The sequence below is a fragment of the Notechis scutatus genome, chromosome 3 (assembly GCF_049901735.1).
Source record: "Notechis scutatus isolate UNSWTSFEM ecotype Mainland chromosome 3, rNotScu1.2, whole genome shotgun sequence".
NCBI classification, from domain to species: domain Eukaryota; kingdom Metazoa; phylum Chordata; class Lepidosauria; order Squamata; family Elapidae; genus Notechis; species Notechis scutatus.
Genome location: NC_142011.1, coordinates 193,950,668 through 193,972,563, shown reverse-complemented (window position 1 = coordinate 193,972,563; position 21,896 = coordinate 193,950,668). Strand labels below are relative to the sequence as shown.

Genomic DNA, 21,896 nt, shown 5'->3' with positions numbered 1-21,896 from the left:
CCACCTTTATTATTTCTAAAAATAACTCAAGATGGTGAACCTATCCCATACGCTTTCCTCCACCTATTTTCCTCCCAACAGCCACCCTGTGAGGTGGGTTGAGCTGAGAGAGAAAGAGAGAGGATGACTGGCCCAAAGTCACCCAGCTGGTTTCTCATGCCTTAAGGCAGGACTAGAACTCATAGTCTCCCAGTGATTGGTTCAAAGTCATCCAGCTGTCTCCCATGGCTGAGGTAGGACTTGAACTCATGGATTCTCGCTTTGTAGCCTGGTGCCACCTGGCTCTTCCATGCTGTCGCTGCAGTTTCTGAAAAACCACATGAAAACAAGGCCTGTTCCTTTTTGATTTTCAGAGACTCTAGACCTCTGTAGCCTGTGGAAGTACAGGACATACTTTGAGAATAATTGTTGTTGAGTATTGTTGAATGCCTGTGCATCACCCAAAACGTTGTGGTGTATCCCATTTGACACATGTGTCATAGGTTCACCATTACTCTACTAGAGGTCTCACATGATTGTCCTGCTCCATATACCAATTAGACCAGGGGTCGCCAATCTTTTCGACCTCAGGGACCACCAAACTCATACTTTTAAATCCTGAGAACCATTAATACGACTTTTTTTAAAAAGATAATATATTTAATATTAAAAAATTAATTTTTATATTAAATATAATTATCTATCTATCTATCTATCTATCTATCTATCTATTTTCTTAAATTTTCACGGGTATATATATATGGTATATACATGTATGGTATTCAGCTTTGTTCGGGTATATATATATATATGGTATTCAGCTTTGTTCGGTATATATATATATATATATGGTATTCAGCTTTGTTCGGGTATTTTCCCACATCATTATAGTTGTGCTTTTTAAAGTTGTAGCAACGTTTCGGCAGAACCTCATCTGCCATCATCAGGCTTCTATATAGTGTTCGTCTGTGAGTCAGACTTTCACAGCCGTTTCTGTTTTAAATTTGGTGCTAGCCTACTGCTGTGCCAGAATGGTTTTTTCTTCATCCTGATTGGTTGGGAGTCTTGGTTTGTGTTTATTGGTCTTGGAGTTTACTGTGTTCTGCTTGATCGGTGTTTCTAATATCTTCTGTCTGTTTTGTATCGTTTTTTTGTCTTGATTGGCTGGCAACATTGTGTTTCTTATATTGGAGTCTTTTAGTGCAGCTTGGCTTCGAGTAAACGGATGGCTATCATTTATTAGGAAGGTAGGTTTCATCTGGGTGCCTGGTTGGGGTGTGTTTGAGCTGGAGGTATCAGGGGGGTCTGTTTGTGCCCAGGTGTTTGGCTGGCTTGTGGTGTGGAGATTTTTTTGTTTGAGAGTGCAGGCTTCCAGATAATTGACAGTCTAGTGGAGTCATCTCTTCTATTCATGCTTTCAGGTCTTTTTTCAATCTCTATGGCTTCTCTGATAATTCTGTGGCTGGGGTTTTCTATAGTGGCTAGGGTTTTGGTGCCATTGAAGTCGATGCTATGACCTGTGGCTTTCATGTGTTGGACTAATGAGGAAGCATGTTCCAGCTTTTTTTTACTGCATTTTTGTGTCCATCCAGGCAGGTACTTATTCTTCTATTGGTCTGTCCGATGTATGTGGCAGGGTATGATGCACAGGGGACTTCATATATGCCTTGGTTTTCCAGGTCAATTTTATCTTTGGGGTTTCTTAGGATGGCTGCTATGTTTCTGTCTGTTTTGAAGGCAGTCTTGATGTGATGCCTGTGTAGTATCTTACTGACCCCAGCTACAGAATTATCAGAGAAGCCATAGAGATTGAAAATATATATATATATATATATATATATATATATATATATATATATATATATATATATATATATATATATATATATATATATATACCCGAACGAAGCTGAATACCATACCATACTGTATCCGCGAAAACTTAAGAAAACATATATACATACGTACGTACGTACGTACGTATGTATGTATGTATGTATGGTATTGAGCTATATATATATAAAACAAAATCGTAAATGTTTAATCATAACTGTGGGGCAGAGCGAAGGGAAAGGAGGGGCCTCTCTTATCCTTTGGGGGGATGAAAGAGGGAGGATTTAAGAAGCCACATGGTACCTGGAGGATGGGAAGATCTGGACGAGAAGGAACTGGCTCCCTCTCAAGCGGAAGAAAAACAGAGCCATCTCATATCTAACCCAAGTCAGAGGAAACCTCTCCCTCCTTTGCCAGGTGTGGCTGCCTGGAATTGGGGGAGGGAAGGAGGGCTGGAGGGCCGGGCTGGAAGTGTCGATGAAGTCGGGCTCCCATAACCAGGCAAAAAAAACCCTTCGGCCTCCACATAAGAAGAGGACTCCCTGAGGCTAAGCTCCAGGTTTCTCCCATCGCTTCCAAGCAGAGAAGGGTCCTTCCCTGTGTGGAGGCCAAAGGGGAGGGGTGTCGAGCCCAGAAAAGCTGGAGCTCTCGCCTGCACAAACAGGCTGGTTATTAGTAGCCTGTCTTCCTCGGCACTCTTTTGGTCTGTGCATTTGGTCTCCCCCGTCTCCATGCCAAAGGAAAGCCAGCCGGCCTTCTCCTTCCCTCCTACCCTTCTCCCTGCTCCCTTCCCACCACTCAATCCTACTTTGGGACAGAGGAGAGCATGTTGGAAACATGTGTTGGCATTTCCAACACACCTTCCTCTGGTGCTCGCCCGCAATTCTTCATGTTCCTCCAGGCCTGGCTTGCTGAGGAGGGAGAGCAGCCATGACATCTCTGCCGCCCCCCACCCACCCCCAGGAAAAGCAAGCGATCAGAAACAGCTCTCGCTGGGGCAAAAGAGCAGTGGTCAGAAGGCACAGGCGACAGAAAGCAGCGCTTTTCAAAGGCAGCAGCTTCCGTCTCCTCTTGCCTGTGCTTTCCTCGATCTGAGCTCTTTCACCCCAGCGAGAGCTGTTTCTGATCGCTTTTTCTGTGCTTTCCCCGGGCAGCGATGGCTGGGGCTGTGGTGGGGGGGCAGCAGAGCAGAGGGATGAGAGGGATGAGGAAACCAACGCTGATTCCAGACCTCAGAACTGGATGGTGAGCGCAGACTTGCCCACTCTGCTCCCTCCCACTACCACCAGTCAGTACTTTTCTTGCCCTGGGCCGTCCCTACAGCCCGTGGCCATTGAGGAAGAGCCCAGGCCAGGAGAGGCAAACTGGAAGGTGCAGGAGTGCCACGCAAATGCCAGTAGCGTAGCGCTCCTGCACCTTCTGGCCATCTCCATTGTTGCTTCAGCACGCTTGTGCCACCAGCCTCCTCTTGCTGAAACAGCACTATTACCTCGTCCTGGCCGGCGAGGGCTGCGCTGCTTTTTGCAGGGTTGCACTTGGGTGAAGGGTGGGTGGGCGGGCCATAATTCAGGGCACAGCCTGGATTAATTGCTTGGGGGGCGGCATTTCTCTGCAGCCTACCAAAATTTTCTCATGGACCACCAGTGGGCCACGGCCCATCGGTTGGCAACCACTGAATTAGACAGCCTTGGAAGAACCTACTCATACGGTTCCAATAATGCTTAGAAACTAATATTAACATGGGGGGGGGGACCACTGGAGCGTGACTCATTCTTCTAATTGCTCCCTTTCTTTGGCTGTGTTCACAGCACAAGGGAGTTGGTAGAAAGGAAAACTTGACTTGAAAGAGACTTTATCTTATCTTATAAGCCCCAAATCAAGGAACTACACTGTGACAATCATATTTTGCAGCTAGGCTTGGTTGAAGAGCAACCATGTTCAGTTTAAAGGATGAGAAGGCTGGGGCCTATTCAACTGAAGAATTCTGTTTTGTGCTCTCTTATTTTTAGCTTAGCATGAAAAATGCAACCATGATTTCATTTCATTCTTCCTTCCTTACTGTTATGTTTGGAGGAGTGGGCATAATAACGGAGACAAGGCATCGGGTAGTGACACAACTCTTTAATAGTGACTTCAGAACAGAGCAACCAACTTGGGCAGCAGCAGCTCTTTTATAGAGCTGGCTGCTGCCGCAACAACCAATGAGAACGAGTTTAACCGCACTTAGTCTTCCAATCCAGGACGGCCGCTGTCAGCCAATCAGGTTAGCCGAAGGCAGCCAATCATGATCGCTTACTTGCGGACCAATCCGAACTGCAGGTTTACGAGCCTACAGTTGGAGCGAAGCTCGAAGAGTTTTTAATAATGAGTTTATTTAGTTAGTTCGTAACACTTACATATAACTATAGAGTCTTCTTCTTTTCATAATCTCACCAGTTGCAGATTTAGCACCAATTATGGGGAAACTTTGTCGGTAATTAACCCTGGTTGCATTCTGAAGTTATGGCTTGGATTGAGGAATGCATTTCTCACAAACATTACAGCTGCCCTCAAGGCAAGTTATAGCTCAAGGGCACTTCTCTAGATTTGGAATTTTCTTAAGCATCCTGGGTCTCAGTATGAGTTTTAGTGTGCAAAATTTTGCCAGTGCATCCAAGGTCAAGAAAGCAGGGGGCCAACCTGGAGAGAGTGGAATAATACTGGCTTCTGATAGTTCCAGGAAAACATAGTCAATCTTATCTAATCTTTTCCCTCTCTTCTCAACTAATCTATGAGTCCCCTTGATTCAGAATTTGCAATGGCTTCCTAGTGAAGACACTCTCTGTAACTGTCAATGACAAATGAAGGACATTTGCTCAATGTCATGAACTCTTTACCCATGTCCCACCTACCCTGCACTGTGTGCCTCACCCAACCATTTACAATCAGTTGCAGACTTGACCAAGCACAATACTACACTTCAGTACAAATCCCAAATCCCCGACAGAACATAGAAGTTTGCTAAAGGAGATAGAGACCTTCCTTGCTTTGGGATAGCAACATGGAGATCTAATAAACAAGACAGTCAACTTGATCTGCTGCTCTTAAGGTTCAGCTATGCCAATTGATGAAGGAGAATATTTGTATTTTAAGATTGAAAGGAGAGGTCCTTGTTGCTTTCTGAACTTGGTTGTTTTCTTGCAGACATTTCATTACCTAAACCAGGTACAGTAGAACCTCCGGTCACAAATGCTTCTGACCACAACCAAATCGGGAGACAACCAAAAATTTTGGAAAATTTTTGCATCTGGTCACGAACAAATATTCAAGTGGTGATCAAACACAGCTGTGGCGATTTGACCTTCCACACCAATTTCCCCTTCCACAGCGTTTTTTTAATGCGCGTGCTCAGTCAGTCTCGCTTCCGGCCATGACCAAATTGGCTTGCAACCGAAGTCATGGAATGGGTTACGCTCATGACCGGAAGTTCTACTATACTTATACTGTTACCTAGTTTTGGTGTTAAAAAGCCTCCAAGAAAACAACCAAGCTCAGAGAGCACCTCATAGCTTGACAATCCATTGAAGATTGCTCTACACAACACACTAGGCCAGAAATCAACCGCTTTCTGCAGTCAGTAGATGCTCTCATACCACACCACATGGCTCCTGTGAAGGAGTTCTGCAGTCCTGCAGCTCTGAATCCAAAAAGTGTTCTACCACCCAACCTCTTAAATTTAATTCTTGGTACCTTTACTTCAGTTTCATGAAAAACCTTGCTTTAGGATTATGATCTTGCTTATGATCTGCGCTAAGACACAATTGTTTGTTGATGTTCTCTGGATGACTGACTCCCTTGGGGAACCTTCACTCCCGAGTATCTTCCCAACCAGTGTCCGTTTTCAGAATTATTTCCATTGTTGGACATCAGAAACTGAAAAAGGACTTTGGAGCAGACGTGGCATTGTCCCCTGCATTGTTAACACCTTAAAGAAGATTTCCAAGCTTGCACACTAACTGCTCAGTCCAAGGAAAGTCATCTAAAGCACCTTGTTGCACTTAAATATCACTCCTAAATGTATTTTTGGGGAGTCTCAGTGCTCAGGAAAAGAGGTAGCTTCAAATCAAATAAAACCACCTTTTATTACGATCATGGTCCAGCATTAATGCAGCTTTAGCTGCCAGAGGGCTTCACATTTTGTTGAGAGAGCCAAATCTTGATTTATAAGTTACATTCTCATACTGCACCAGGCTAAAATGTGGTTATTTTATGATTCCGTATTGCACATTCAGTGAGGCATGCAAACCTTCACTGTAGGACAAGTCTAGCCAACAGATTTAATTCACTAAACCATGAGTTAACATGTTTATGAAAACAGCCACAGGGTAATAACTGTGCATGTTGCTTGTGGACTGAAGCTTGCATATTTCATTGAGAGGGATTGATCTTCTAGCAAGCATACAGTGTCTGCAGCTTTAAACCTGCTTGATGAAGAAGGCCATCTCCCCAAATAAGGCTGACATTTGAAGGAATACATGTACAAATGTGCAATGAATTAGATTAGAGCAGTGTTCCTTGACCTTGGCCACTTGAAGATGTGTGGACTTCAACTCCCAGAATTCCCCTGCCAGCGTTGCTGGTAGGGAAATTCTGGGAGTTGGAAGTCCACACTTCTGCATGTGGTCAAGGTTGAGAGACACTGGATTGAAGAATCTGAGCACCTTTGCTTTGCTGTAATGCTGAAACATGCAGAAATGTAGTATTTGCACTCTTTCAGTTGATGCTGTTGATAAGTTCAGACAATCTGGGGGGAAAAATTGCTTAGAGCAATTCTTCCAAAGGTCATTTTGTTGGAATCTGGCTGACAGTGCTTAGTTACCTTGGGACAGAAGAGGCTCCCCTAAGCGTAATGGCTGGAGGTTAAACTAATTAAGCTTGCCTGGCAGGATTTGGGGGAAGTGATGATATATTTCAGGGAAAGGATATGTGTAGCATGTGGTCTTGATGTTCTGTGGTGGGGAGAATGACGACGTGAATCAGTCCTAGGAACAGCTCCTTTGTTTAGAAGACAACTTCCAATTGAACCATTGTCCGCTGAGCACAGCTGGCACCAGGACTTCAGCTGCATTGGATCCCTCTCAAAAAAAACACAACCCAGGGGGACAAAATAACACGAAGATTGTATATTCTGTGCAAAAAGAGGAAAAACCTCTGCAGGAGAGCCGAAAGCTAAAAAGGCCGCTGAAGACCCTACCACAACATGGATAAGAAAAGCAAGCTGGTAAGAAAACACACCTCGCTGCCTCCTACCTCTTTAATTTGTTATCTGTGTTGCACTTGATAAAGTTAGCAAGTTTATTTTGATTATGATTCATTGCTCTTACTTTTGTATGTCTGTTTACTGTGAACAACAGGGGCAGGAGGGCATTACAGAAATGTCTGTTCAACAGTTAGCTTTCTAGTAATGCTTGAATATGAAATAGGTTTTGTATTGGCTTGGAGATCATTCTCCCTCAAAGGAGATTCAGTTCCTTTGAACTAATCTTCTATAATCTCTAGCCAGGATATCAGAATGGGGATGAAGACAACCAAATATAAAGCAGGGAGAATGGCTTAACTGCTCCATCAGTGGCTTAACACTAATCCTTTCTGGTTGTAACACAACTGGAAAACAACAAGGTTGAATGCAATGCCACCTGAATGTTTCTGACATTGTACCTCCAAAGCTGAGATTGGATGAATAAAAATGCTCTAAAGAAGCAAACCAAAATCCTGGATTAGGGTGTTGTATGAACTCAACCTATGCGTGCTACATAGACGACAAGTCCCAAGCAACAAATTAAGAATTCTCAGCCCTAGGCTCTAGTCAAAAATATCTTCTCAATTTTAATGGTTGTGTAACATTAGCAAGAATATTGGTTCATTCTCAACTTTTTGATAAGATTTGTTTGGCTGCACAGAGGCTTCTCGGGCACACATGACAAGAGATAAAGGGAAATGCTCCGGAGATGTGGTTGGACTACCGGTTTCTGGATTGGGATCCATCCAGCAGTTAAACCTATGTTCTAAGAGAAACTTGGAATTTCCAAGTATTATTATGTGAGGATGAATTTTTTCCTCCACCATGATAATACTTCAAATAAGTGCAATGCTTCTTTATGGATGCTTACAAATGAGAAATGCTGATCATGAGGATGTTATAGTAGTCAGAAACTCATTAGATGGTATTATTTTCTAGTGAACAAAGTGTGAAGGTACTATTTGCAGACTAGTTAATTCTTTTCCTTCTCCCCAAAGAACACAAGTGACCACCCCTTCACAGACCAAAGGGGAAAAGAGGGTAATGTCACATTTCTTTCCTCAGATGACAACAAATCACCCCAAAAGATCTGGAGGGTTTTTGAAGGGAAACTGGTTGTATTCCAGAAATACTTAAATTCAGGACTCGACAATTATCTCAGTCTTTAGCAAAGCCTAGCTAACAGTGGTGGGATTCAAATTTTTTTACCACTGGTTCTGTGGGCGTGGCTTGGTGGGCGTGGCGGGGGAAGGATACTGTAAAATCTCCAGTCAGAGGTGGCATTTGCCGGCTCTCTGAACTACTCAAAATTTCCGCTACCGGTTCTCCAGAACTGGTCAGAACCTGCTGAATACCATGTCTGCTACCTAATCTATTTCATGGATTCTGTTAGCATCTTTTAGCAAATGTTTTTTTCCCACAATGAATGGATGCTCCCAGGAGCGTGTGCAGGAGGGAGTCAAAACATCAAGCTGGAGGCCACAACCACAAAATTGAACTAGCCCTTTCTCTTTACATAAATTACAAGGAAAGGTTTAGAAAAAAGGTTGGGGACCACTGGTTTAGACTATTGTAGTCACCCCTAGATACTTTCCCTTTCCCTTCAAGCAACATCAGTAGTAACTAATGTGTTAAAAGCCATAAAAAGAATCCACCTTCATCTCAGGAGGAAAGTTAATCCTGGAAAATATTATTAGAAGTTTGTTTTGTTCACTGTATACATACAACACTCTTGAGCTTGCCTGCTAAATAACCTTGCTTTGTTCTGTCATATCAGTTGCTTTGGATTACTGAATGATGCAAGCAAGAATGATGCAAGCAAGAATGCATAATGCTATTTTTTTTTTATTCAGAGATTTACGTAGCAGTCTGTGTTGGTAATACAGGAAAGATTGTTCATTGTCTTATTGTTTTGTTAGGGACAATAAAATTGAAGATAAGCTTTGGTAGATGAAAGAAAGAATAAAGAGGAGAAAGGTTTCTTTTTTAAACTGAATGAAGCCTGAGATCAGAGAAGTAGATGAGAAGGTTATAACAACATTGATAATTAAGTCTGGTGACTTCCATATGTTTTGGACTATAGCTCCAGTCATTCCCGATAGAGTGGTCCTAAAAAGGCATTGTAAGAGTTACTTTAAACATCTGAAAGGATGTTTTTGAGTTACAGCTAGAAAGTTGGGATTTACAAATGCATAACGATAGATGGAATAAGGTTGTGGGTAAATCACCACTGTGTTCATGTATGGCCAATTTCTGCAAATCAAGTCTTGACTTTATAGAACTTTCTACCAGAACATTGGATAAAATCCTCAGGTAGATCTTAAAGTAACCAACAAAATGTACTTGCTGCCATCCCAAAACAACCCTTTTCAAATATTATAGGCCTTCCTCGAAGATATTAGATTGATGCTGCCAAAGAAATATTTCCACACAAACTGAAGTTCTGTGCTTTTTAAGAGAATTTTTTAAAGAAAAGGAGCCACATGTTACCTTTCTAATAGAATGTTGGAATAGCTAAACTATACATAAAACTTATGTTACTAGTTTTACAGGCACCCTTGCTCTTTTCTTTTTTCCAATGCTATGCAAAAGAGAAAAATAAAATAAAATAAGGGATGTTAGTTATTGGTTCATATTACTAAGTAGAGTCTTTCCCAGTACTAGAGAACATGAATAGCTCAGGTTGAATGATTGAATTCTTGGTTTTAATGGAACTTGCTTGTTGCACAAATGTCTTCCTGAAACCTTCTAGCACAGTGGTGGCTAACCTTTTTGGGCTCCTGTGCCAAAAATTGTGTGCACGCTTGCACTCTCGCATGCGTGTGCCAGAACCCAGAAGGCAATGTGCGCCCCCCTGCCCCCTACACATGTGCACACAATCCCCACCCACCCCCAGCCACACCACCACCACCGCCACACACACCCCTTACCTGCACTGCGCCTCACAGCTGATTTTCAGCCAGTTTGAGGCCTTTTTTTGGCCTCGCAGAGGCTTCAGGAAGGCTTCTGCAGGCTTTTCAGGATGAAAATTAGGCCCGTTTAGTCACTTCCAGTATTTCTGGAAAAACAGGAAGTGATGAAACGGGCCTAGTTTTTGTCCTGAAAAGCTGCAGAAGCCTTCCTGAAGCCTCTGGGAGGCCGAAAAAGGCCTCAAACCTGCCAAAAATCAGTTGTGAGGCGTGCGCATGGGCAATGAGGTAAGTTTGCATGCAGCTCGCGTGCTGGCACAAATGGCTCTGCGTGCCACCTGTGGCACGCGTGCCATAGGTTTGCCATCACAGTTCAAGCAGGTCCATTTTGCTTCCTGCTTAAAGCTTCACCATCATCCCAGACCAACTTTCTTCCACCTCCGCTATCCATTCTGACTTCTGGGTCTTCTTTTTTTCCTCCAACTTTCTTTGCCAAGCTTAACTTTCTCTCTTCTATCTCTATCAGTCAAGTGTCTTATTCATCAAGCAATGTTCTCTATTACACAAACCATCTTGATTTTTTTTTTTAAAAAAGAGTCCAATCACAACATCTGAACTATAACATTCTTGTTGCATTTCAAAAACCAATCCAAAATTTGGTAAACAATAACTGATGTAAGTATCAGTTGTGAAGCAAATATATCAACAGTACTATTGTGATCCAGGAGAAAGTAGCAAAATTAAACCTGCAGACCCTCTAATTTACACTGTAAACTCATTCAGAAGTCTAATCTGAGAACAATTTGTAAGTTGTAAGGATCAGTTGACAAGTATACACTGCCAAGACTAGAAGATCTCCAACGTCCTTCCAGCCCTATGAATTTATGATTCTATTCTATGATTCTAAGTTACAGCCCCAACAAGTTTGTTACATGAGCTTCAGCTTGTGATGTTAATCTAAAGTCTCACCTTGAACCTGAAGAAGATCCCATTTTGAATCACTGGCAACAACTTAGATTTGTTGCAAGTTACAATGTCAGGCTCAGACCGACATCTATTTCAGATACCACAAGCCACATATTTCCATGAAATAATTGTGCGTAGCAGAAAAGCGTTATATGCCAGTATGCTTGCCTGGTTTTGGTAAACAAATTTTATAGTTTTATGTGACCTGCTAACACCACCATACTACAGAGATTTAATGGAAGAAAAATGAAGGTAGAAAAAAAGTAGTGATGAGAGAAAAGGCTAGAGTTGGCATTATTGTCCATCTTAATGCCCACATTTTCCAATATCTTGGTTGTTCCTTTTCACTTAAGGTGCTAAATTGATGTATTTTCCCTCATCTTTATTCTTTTCTTCCGTACACAGCTAGAATTTTGCATAAGAAGAGAAATTCCACTTTTGTAACCATTATGTACTTGCTCTCAAATAATGTTTCTTCTATTATTCTTTTGGAGAACAAATGGCTTTTCAGGAGGGAGCATTTCAGTGAAATGCTATGATTCATTCCTAGGAAACTCCTAGTTACCCTCAAAAGCAGATAATGTTTCACAATAAACACAAGTCAGATCCACAAAGGGTAATTTAAAAAATTCTACTGTAAACTGGCTGTGGCTTTAATTGGAGGATCGTCTTCAAAAATGCATTTTTGGGAAGTTTGAAGTATTTCTTGCTTTGTGCAGCCTTTAGATGATATGTATGTCAGAACTGTGAAGAACAGGTGCTTTGGATTAGATGAGGAGGAGAAAGAAGCAGTTTGGATTCATCCACACTCCTAACTGCAGCATGGAATAACAGAATGAGAGAGTTGGAAGGGACCTTGGAGGTCTTCTAGTCCAACCCCCTGCTCAAGCAGGAAACCCTATACCACTACAGGCAAAGAATACCTTATGCCACCAGACTTGAAATTCTAGAACTAGAAAACCTTGAATTATGCCGTCTTCGGTCTGATTTAAGCATGGTATATAAAATCATACATTGCAATGTCCTACCTGTCAATGAATACTTCAGCTTCAACCATAACAACACAAGAGCACACAATAGATACAAACTCAAAGTTAACCGCACCAAACTTGATTGCAGGAAATACGACTTCAGCAATAGAGTGGTCAATGTCTGGAATACTCTACCCGACTCTGTAGTTTCTTCCCCAAACCCCAAAAACTTTAACCTTAGACTGTCTACTATTGACCTCACCCCTTTCCTAAGAGGTCTGTAGGGGCGTGCATAAGCGCACCAACGTGCCTACCGTCCCTGTCCTATTGTTTCTCTTATTCTTCTTTTATTTTTCTTATATGTACCCATTTCATGTATTCACAACTATGTATACACTTATACTTATTATCTTGTAAACAATTGGCAAATCAAATAAATAAATAAATAAAAATAAATAAATGATGTCCAGTCTCTTCTTAAAAACCTCCAGTGTCAGAGCATCCACAATTTCTGGAGGCAAGTCGTTCCACTGATGAATTATTTTGACCAGAAAATTTGTCCTTAGTTCAAGGTTGCTTCTCTCTTTGATTAATGCCATTAATTCCATTGCTTCTTGTCATGACTTCAGGTGCTTTGGAGAATAGCTTGACTCCCTCCCCCACTTCTTTGTGGCAGCCCCTTGGATATTGTAACACTCCGGTGATGTTATCCCTAGTCCTTCATTAGACTAGACATAACTAGCTCTTCATACGTTTTAGCCTCCAATCCCCTAATCGTCTTTGTTGCTTTACTCTGCACTCTTTCTGGAGTCTCAACATCTTTATTTATATTGTGGTGACCAAAACTGGATGGTCTTTCCAAGACATTATGGAGAAGACATCTTGCTCTTCAATGTCATGTCCTTGTGATGTTGCTGTCTTTGTCTCCTCTTTGTCTATAGTTGAGGCTGCCTAGCTTTGGTCTGTTCCAAAGTCTGTGGTGTTCTCCCAACGCAAATGTTGTGACTTCTGGCACTTTGGCAGTGGCTGCATTGATGACATGGTCCATGGTTGGGATCTTCTAAGCTCCTGTTGACTACTTCGGGCTTCATCAGTGACAGCTCCTTCCCTCCAGTCCAGTTTCCTTCCAAAATTGATTTCTGTTGTTTGATCGCCATGACATCTGGCTTCAGGAGGTAAGCCAGAGGTGGTATTCAGCAGGTTCTGACCAGTTCTGGAGAGCCAGTAGTGGAAATTTTGAGTAGTTTGGAGAACCAGCAAATATCACCTCTGACTGGCTCTGCCCCCATCTATTCTCTGCCTCCCGAGTCCCAGCTGATTGGCTGAGTCTTCTTTTGTTGCCCTGCACAGGAGAACGGAGCTGGAAAGCAAGTTAGTGGGGTGAGGAGGGAATGGAGATTTTACAGCATCCTTCCCCTGCCACGCCCACCAAGCCACACTCACCAAGCCACGCCATGCCCACCAAGCCATGCCCACAGAACCGGTAGTAAAAAAACTTGAATCCCATCACTGAGGTAGGTATATGGTTGGTACTTTTGAAAGAGCAAATTGGATCTTAGAAGGTTCCTATTCACACATTATCACCACTCTTGCAAAAGAATGAAAGACACAGCTACTACAACTTGAAGGGGAGACCGGCTTTGACAGGTTCACAATTCTGTTGCATCAGCCTACTAGCAAATAAAAATATTTCCAGAAATCTAAAGTTAGTTTCCTAAGTTTGAAGGGCTTGACACCTGCTGAAGAGCAGCCACTGCAGGAAGGGAGCAGCAACAGAGAGAGAGAGAGAGAGAGACTTGGAGAGACTTTCGAAATTTGAAGTAAGGTAGTTCATGAAGTAGGTATGTCAGACATCTAAGGAATGCTGTTTATTGTAGTGATATAGAATAAGAGAAACTGGAAAGATTGCCCAAATGGCTTTCTGCCCTTCTTTACTCAACAAAATCAAGGGTGTGTGTGTGTGTGTGTGTGTGCTTTGAGTTTCTTTCTTCCTCTTCCTCAGGAGTGTCCTCCTTGATGGCTCATTCATTCCTTCTTTATGCCCCAGATCAGCTAGCTAACATGCCACCAGCAGTCCTGATGCATAGGATTGATGGATATGTGTTTATTACAATAACACTAGACGTGTATTCAGAACTACCCAAGGCTTAGAAGAACACCTCTGCACCAGCGGCCTTTCATCTGGGCAACTTGTAAAGCAATGCTGGCATTACATGTGATGTATGGGGCTGCAGGTTTTCAGTCCAATCTCATAGTACAGCAAAAGTAGCAACCAGATTATCAAGATAGATTCAGTGATATCTCCTTTAGTCCATTTGCCAGAGATTGTTTGCTGATCATGTTAATTTTTCTCTCCTCCTCTCCTCTCCTTCCCTCTTCTTCCCCCCCTCCCCTCTCCTCTCCCCTCCCCTCCCCTCTCCCTATCCTATCCTATCCTATCCTATCCTATCCTATCCTATCCTATCCTATCCTATCCTATCCTATCCTATCCTATCCTATCCTATCCTCTTTTTCTCTTTTCTCTGTGCACTAGAGTCAGGTTGATTCCTGGCAACTACCTGGACTAATCTCTGTAGTTTTCTTGGCAAGATTTCAGAAGTGGTTTACCCTTGCCTGATTCCCAGGGCTAGGAGTGAGTGACTGTTTCAAGGTCACCCAGGTGGCTTTGGGTTCAAAACAGGGCTAAAATTAAAAGTCTCCTGGTTTCTAATCCAATGACTTAATCATTAGAACACCAAACTGGCACTCTGATCATGTTAATATTTACTTATTACTGGGATTAAAACAGCCATCAATAAAAAAAAGGGAAAAAAACAAGCATATTGGAGTTTTCTAGCTGATGATAACATGAATATGGGTAGCCCTCGACTTACAGTAGTTCACTTAGTGACTTTTTGAAGTTACAAAGGCACTGAAAAGTGACTTATGACCATTTTTCATACCACCATTGTAGCATTCCCCTGGTCACATGATCAAAATCCAGCTACTTGGCAACTGACTCATATTTATGACAGCTACACTGTCCCGGGGTCATGTAATCACTTTTAGTGACCTTCTGACAAGCAAAGTCAAAAGGGAAGCCAGATTCACTTAACAACAGCTTTACTAATTTAACAACTGCTGTGTTTCACTTAACAACGGTGGCAAGAACGGTCGTAAAATGGGCAAAATTCACTTAACAACTGTCTCACTTAGCAACAGAAATGTTGGGCTCAACTATCAGCGTAAGTCAAGGATTACCTGGTTAAATAACACTTTTTAGAATAGAAATGCTGTACTGGAAGCTCAACCGATTTCAGTAAAGGGACTGTTTATTCACAGAGTACTTGCAAATGCTTTTGTCAGCTTTGGACCACCAATAAGAAAATAACATTGGCCACGGCACACAAGGAAAACCTTTATAAGATGTTTTACAGGTGGCATCTTCCGCCAACAAGGCTTTCCAAAATGTTCAAAAGTCTATCTCCAAATTGTTGGAAGTGCAAAGATGTATCAGGCACATTTTTTTCACATGTGGTGGACCTGCAATGCTGCAAAAAACGTATTGGAGACTGATCCAGACATGGGTGGAACAAATGGTGGGAGAGTGTATTCCATTTAAACCGGAATTTTTTCCTCCTAGGAATAATACCAGAAGGATATAGGAAGGATTTAATTTATCTAATAGTACATGTGTTGACGGCGGCTAGAATAATATATGCGCAATACTGGAAGAAGGAAAGCATACCGCCAGAAACAGAGATAATAAAGAAAATTATGGCCTGTGCAGAATAGGACAGGTTAACTTTGCAGTTAAAAAACAAGGGGGAATCTGAGTACTATGAAACGTGGAATATATTTTATCAGTGGTTGCATAGAAGAAGGCTAGGTCAGAACATAAGTAGCTATGATGATTAGAATAATTAGTAAACAATGTATCAAAACAAGAGGATAGTAAAAGGTGAAGTAACATTTATATATGTATAACAATTGTAGCATCGGAACAGCTACACCATGTTGTATTCTTATAATTAAAATAAAAAATAAATAAAAAAGAAAATGCTTTTGTCCACACTATTCCTAAATGAACATCAATGAATCATGGACAATTAACAAGGGAGCTTATGTAAAACATAAAGATCAGAGAGGTTTATACAGAATAGTAAGGACTGTGTGGCAGATGCTCCCGCAAAGGAAGGAATGTTGTGATGTTTTGGGACCTCCTTGAATTCCTTTTCTATATTATTTGAAAGCTTCCTGCTAGAAAAAGGATCCCCCCTTTTTGTACTTACTATGAACTCCTTTAAACAGAGTCCTTGCCAAGGTCATGATTATGAATTCAATCCCCAGTGCTAATACTGATATGGTATGTGCAAATGACCTTGGGAGACAGGTGGAAAATCCACAGACTAGACAATTTTAAAATGGCAGCTGAGTTAGCAGAAGGAATGTTTGCACTAAGATCCATATGATGGGAACCTGCTTTTTTGTAAGACATGGGTTGTAGTTACAGGTCACGGGGACAAGGTAAAGCAAACATTACGAGACCACGATTTCAATGGAAATGTGCTATTAATGAAGATTGAAGAATGGTCAGATTCTTTCGACTAATTCTTTCGACTAATTAGACTGCCCATTTTCTTGGCTCAAATAAAGTTCTGCTGCTTATTTAGCTGAGTCTGCTTTTTTAAAAAAATCATCTATGTATTAAATTTCCACACTACCCATCTCACCCAAGTTATTCTGGCCAGTTAAATAAAGCAATATAAATACATGACTGAAAGCACAGTTAAAACCAGAATTAAGAATAAGGTAAAAATTTACAAGTAAAAAGTGAAAATCAAAGTTAATAAAAAAAGAATGTCCTATTCTTATTGAGATAAGGTAAATGACTTTTTCTTAAAAAAAAAAAAAAAGATTTAAAATTTAAATACTTAATCAAATTAAAAAATAATATTTTTTTCTCTAAACATTATTCCTAGTCAGAATCAAGAATGTAAACTTAAAATTTATTACTTACTGTATATACTCGAGTATAAGCCTAGTTTTTCAGCCCATTTTTGTGCTGAAAAAATCCCCTCGGCTTATACTCGAGTCAGATCCCCTCTAAAAAAAATGGTGTGGAGTCGCGGCCTCCGGGGCAGCGACTCCCAACAGCCAGCCGGGAAGGGAAAGGCAAAAAGCGCTTTGCCTTTCCCTTCCCGAGGCGGCAGGACTGGGGCCGCGCCGGCGGTAGTGACTCCTGACTCAGGGGGCCTCCGAGGGGGGAAGAGAGTGACTCCTGCCTCCCGCTGTCATCATCATCTTCTTCTTTTGGGTTAGTGAATCAATTAAACCTTTCATGATAGTGAGATCGTTTCCCAAATTAATTATTTTTATTTTTGAAATTTACCAGTAGCTGCTGCATTTCCCACCCTCGGCTTATACTCGAGTCAATAAGTTTTCCCAGTTTTTGTGTAAAATTAGGTGCCTCGGCTTATATTCGGTCACATACAATATAGCATTAAATAGCCTACAGCAACTGTTAATATTTAAAATAAGAAATCCTCTATTAGTCTTACTAGTACTGAAGCACAGTGTTTACTCAGACCAAATAGAAAGCTATATTCTTTGACCCAGGGAGTTTTGCAACTGAGTAAACCAATTCTTGTCTGATTTGTTTTTCTTTTTCCTGGATCTAGAACCAAAACTCCAAATAATTTTAAATTGCCAGAAGTGCAAAACTAAGCTGAGTTTTGGTTGTTTGGTGTCACTTGCAGTTGTACAACAATTAACCTTAGTGGGTGATGATGTCACATTTTATTTCATGGCAGCTTAGGTCTAATGCCACCTGTCTCTCTCCATTTTTTTCAGGAGGATATACTGAATGGCATGACATTTCTGGAAATTAGTTTGGGGTTTATCATAGATAGATCACCTTTAGATGAAGTTTTGACAGTCAGGGACTCAGAGCTTTATGTTTGTAGACTCCGACTTACAAACATTCATTTAGTGATCATTCGAAAGTTACAAAGGCACTGAAAAGCGGGATTTATGATCATTTTTCTCACTTACAACCATTGAAAAAATCCCGTAGTGCGGAGGTCCCCAAACGTGGCAACTTTAAGAGTTGTGGACTTGAACTCCCTGGCTGGAGAATTCTGGGAGTTGAAGTCCACAACTCTTAAAGTTGCCAAGTTTGGAGACCTCTGCTGTAGTGACTTGATCAAAATCCGGATGCTTGGAACTGGCATGTCTTTATGACGGTTGCAGTCAGGAGTGGGATTCAATTTTTTTAGCAACCGGTTATGTGGGTGTGGCTTAGTTGGTGGGCGTGACTTGGTGATCATGTGACTGGGTGGACATGGCTTGGTGGTCATGTTACTGACTGGGTGTGGCCAACTCAACATCACTCACATCGAAGCATGCATCTCCCCGCCTGGCCTCTCATGACTGTGGGGATGCTGCAACAGTCGTAAGTGAAAAATTGTCATAAGTCACTTTTTTCAATGGTCACTTCACACAAGCAAAGTACCAGCAAAGGAGGGGGGGAAAAAACTCCAGAGAAGTTCCAGAGACAGGAAGCCTAGTCCTGCCAAGAATGTAATAAAGGTTAACAGAAAGGCAGTTTCTGTAAGCAACACCAGAATGTTTCCTTCCTGCCTTCCTTACAGGATTAGGCCAGTAATTTCTTCTAACAACTGGTTCTCCGAACTGCTTAGAATGTTAACAACCGGTTCTAGCGAATAGGTGCGAACTGGTTACTGGATACTGGTTGCAGTATCCTGAGGTCATGTGTTCACCTTTTCTGACCTAACAAGCAAAGTCAATAGAGAAGCCAGATTCACTTAATGACTGTGTTACTAACTTGACAACTGCAGCAAATTCACTTAACAATGGTGGCAAGAAAAGGTCATAAAATGGGGCAAAACTCACTAAACTGTCTTGCTGAGCAATGGAAATTTTGGGCTTAATTGTGGCCATAAGATGAGGACTACCTGCCTATGGATGACAGTCAGGAAATATTTACAATAACAAGAGCTAATAGCAGTAGCACTTAGACTTATATATTGTCCCATCGTGCTTCCCAGCACCCTCTGGTCTGGGTGGTTTACGTTCAGTGGTGGTATGCTACTGGTTCGGACCGGTTTGGCCGAACCTGTAGTGAAAAAAGCCCCAGACCATCAGCTAAGAGAAGAAAAAAGAGCAGGTTCAGCCCTCCCATCCGCCCTTGTGCTTTTCTCTTCTTTATCCTCTCAGCTGATTGGTGCTGCGGGACTCAGCTGGTGTGTGGAAAGCCATCACCAAACTGGTAGTGGTCCAGGTAGGATCCCACTGGTGTTTACGTTGTCAGTATATTGCCCCCAACAATCTGGGTCTTCACTTTACTGGCCTGGGAAGGATGGAAGGCTGAGTCAACTTTGAGCCTATCAGGATCGAACTCCTGGCTGTAGGCAGAGTTAGCCTGCTTTCTAACCACTCTACCATTGGTCTCTTTAGCTCCCCCTGACTGATGCGGTTGACTTCTAGAATGGAGAAAACTTTCCGAATGACTTGGAGTTTCTTGAGTACTTTTTCCTTTTAAAAATTAATGCCTGATTTTTGTAATAAGACGTTCCTTTTTTTGTAATAAGAAGTTCCTTTTTTCCAATCCCAATAGTCTTTTTGGGACAAGGGTAACCAAATGGGTGACCAGTATAAAGGGTACTACACATAGGAGAACATCTTATCTCCTTAGCCAACTTCTGCTCATGAAGATATTGCCACCAACCTGTGTATGGATTGCCTAGCCTAGTGCACTATGGGAAATGGATCAGCTGGAAGGCTTAAATCCAGGAAACTCCCACTAGCGCTGGCACAACATCTACCCAACAACTTTAACATCGATTTCCAATGGAAAGCCACATGGGTTACTGCCCGCCCAGGCACAGAGAGACATAAATGACCTCACAAAAAAGGTGCCAGGATTTGAACTGCCACATCCGAAATGGACAATCCTGAATAGGATTCGTACCTCGCACGGCATCTGCCAGGACTCTGTATAAACAGGGCATAGATACTCCCATCAATGTGACTGTGGGGTTCCACATCAAACTGTAGATGACATTGTGACCAGCTGTAAGCTGAGGGCATATGTCGGTCCAGTATCTGATTTTTCCCCCTATAAACCAGGGGTGTCCAACTCAATTTGATTGAGGGCTGCATCAGGGTTGTGTTTGACCTTGGGGAGCAGAGTGGGTGTGGCAGGGTGGGTGTGGCCAGCTCGACATCACTCATGTTGGTGGCGCCTATGGTGACCCGAATGCTTTGCCAGTGAAAACGGGCTCCCAAGCTCCGTTTTCAGCTGCGAAGACCACCTGCAACCCTCTGCCAGTGAAAACAGGGCTCGGGAAGGTGACACACGGCCCTCCAGAGCTGCATTTTCACTGGCAGAGGCACTGCAGGCCAGTCCTTCATTGTTTCCAGGGTGGCCTTGTGGGCCAGATCTAAGCACCCTACGAGCCAGATCCCCTGGGTCTTGGGTTTAACACCCCTGCTATAAATGATGCTGCACTTCAGTGGTTAGATGGCCTAGACCAGTGGTGGGTAACCTTTTTGGGTTCCTGTGCAAAAAATTGTGTGCGTGCTTGCACGCTCGCACTCGCGTGCCAGCACCCAGAAGGCAATGCGCGTCCCCCATGCCCCCTATGCATGCATGCACAATCTCCACCCTTCCAGCCACCCCCTGCCACCCCCTTACCTGCACTGCACCTCACAGCTGGTTTTCAGCTGGTTTGAGGCCTTTTGCGGCCTCCCAGAGACTCAGGAAGGCTTCTGCAGGCTTTTCAGGCCAAAAACTAGGCCCGTTTCATCACTTCCAATATTTCCAGAGAAACAGGAAGTGACTAAATGAGCCTAGTTTTCTGCCTGAAAAGCCTGCAGAAGCTTGAAGGAGCCTTCCTGAAGCCTCTGGGAGGCCAAGAAAGGCCTAAAACATGCTGAAAATCAGCTGTGAGATGCGTGCATGCTCAGTGAGGTAAGTTTGCCTGCAGCTCGTGTGCTGGCACAAGTGGCTCTGCATGCCACCTGTGGCACGCGTGCCATAGATTCGCCATCACAGGCCTACACATTGGTATTAGACACAGATTTTTTTTAACATTTACATTTTATTGAGGTCTACTAATCTAGATGGAATGTTAATATATATTGCTAGTCCATGTATGATACACCATATGCTAAACCAATAAATAAATACATGAAACAGTTTCCCCCATCAGTCTCTGTAAGTATGGCAGGATAATCAGTGTAACTACTTGGTATTTGCTCCTTCAGCTACACAGCTGAATTTCCCACATGTTTGAACAGGATCCATAAGCATTTATTCATGGGTTTATTTTAATTTTGTGCTTCTCTGTTGTGCCCTGTATCCTTGAGCCAGCCACAGGCAAGCAAACACTGACCTCTAGAACCACCAAAGTACACAGGGCCAGAATGATGGCACTCTATGCTGTACATTTGGATACATGAAATTTGCTGTTCCTAAGGCTGGGTTATTATTAGCTACCGTGCTGGTTAGAATATTGTCATCTGATGTGGTTTAGGGGATTCCACGGGGCACGGACTCTAATAGAAATATCTGCTTAGGAAACATGATAGTATAAATAAATCTGTATTTGAGTCAGATGCTGGAGGAATAATTTTCAGTTTCCCCCAAGAAAGTGGGCCCAAAATTTGAACATCTTGTTTTTAATTGGTGGAATTACGCAATGTTGAACAAGTACAATTTCTTAATTTCAACCATCTCTGATGTCCTTGTATGTAAACTCCAAGGGGTGTGCTATGATGAAAACCACATGGCCTGTCCTTTGAGTAATTTCTTTGCAGGCTGTTGCTCTTCTTTAGGATTTGAAATGTAACGTAGTAGATTCTCTGATACGTACAAGATTTGGTTTGAACTTGAATAACAAAAACAAAATATTGTGATATATTGTTTGTAGTTGAAACAGCATTTGTCCTTTTTCC

General features: G+C 42.3%; 1 protein-coding gene across 4 annotated transcripts in view; it reads left to right on the top strand.

The window, feature by feature from the left end:
• Positions 1–6,664: 6,664 nt before the first annotated feature.
• Positions 6,665–21,896, top strand: part of ENPP2 (ectonucleotide pyrophosphatase/phosphodiesterase 2) — a 101,914-nt gene continuing 86,682 nt past the window's right edge. For all 4 annotated transcript variants that reach the window (XM_087962143.1, XM_087962142.1, XM_087962140.1 and 1 more), the window contains exon 1: positions 6,665–7,072. Coding sequence is in view for 3 of the 4 variants with exons in the window: in XM_087962142.1 (XP_087818268.1) it covers positions 7,052–7,072 (21 nt within the window). In the remaining variant the exon portion in view is untranslated. The remainder of the gene's footprint in view (positions 7,073–21,896) is intronic.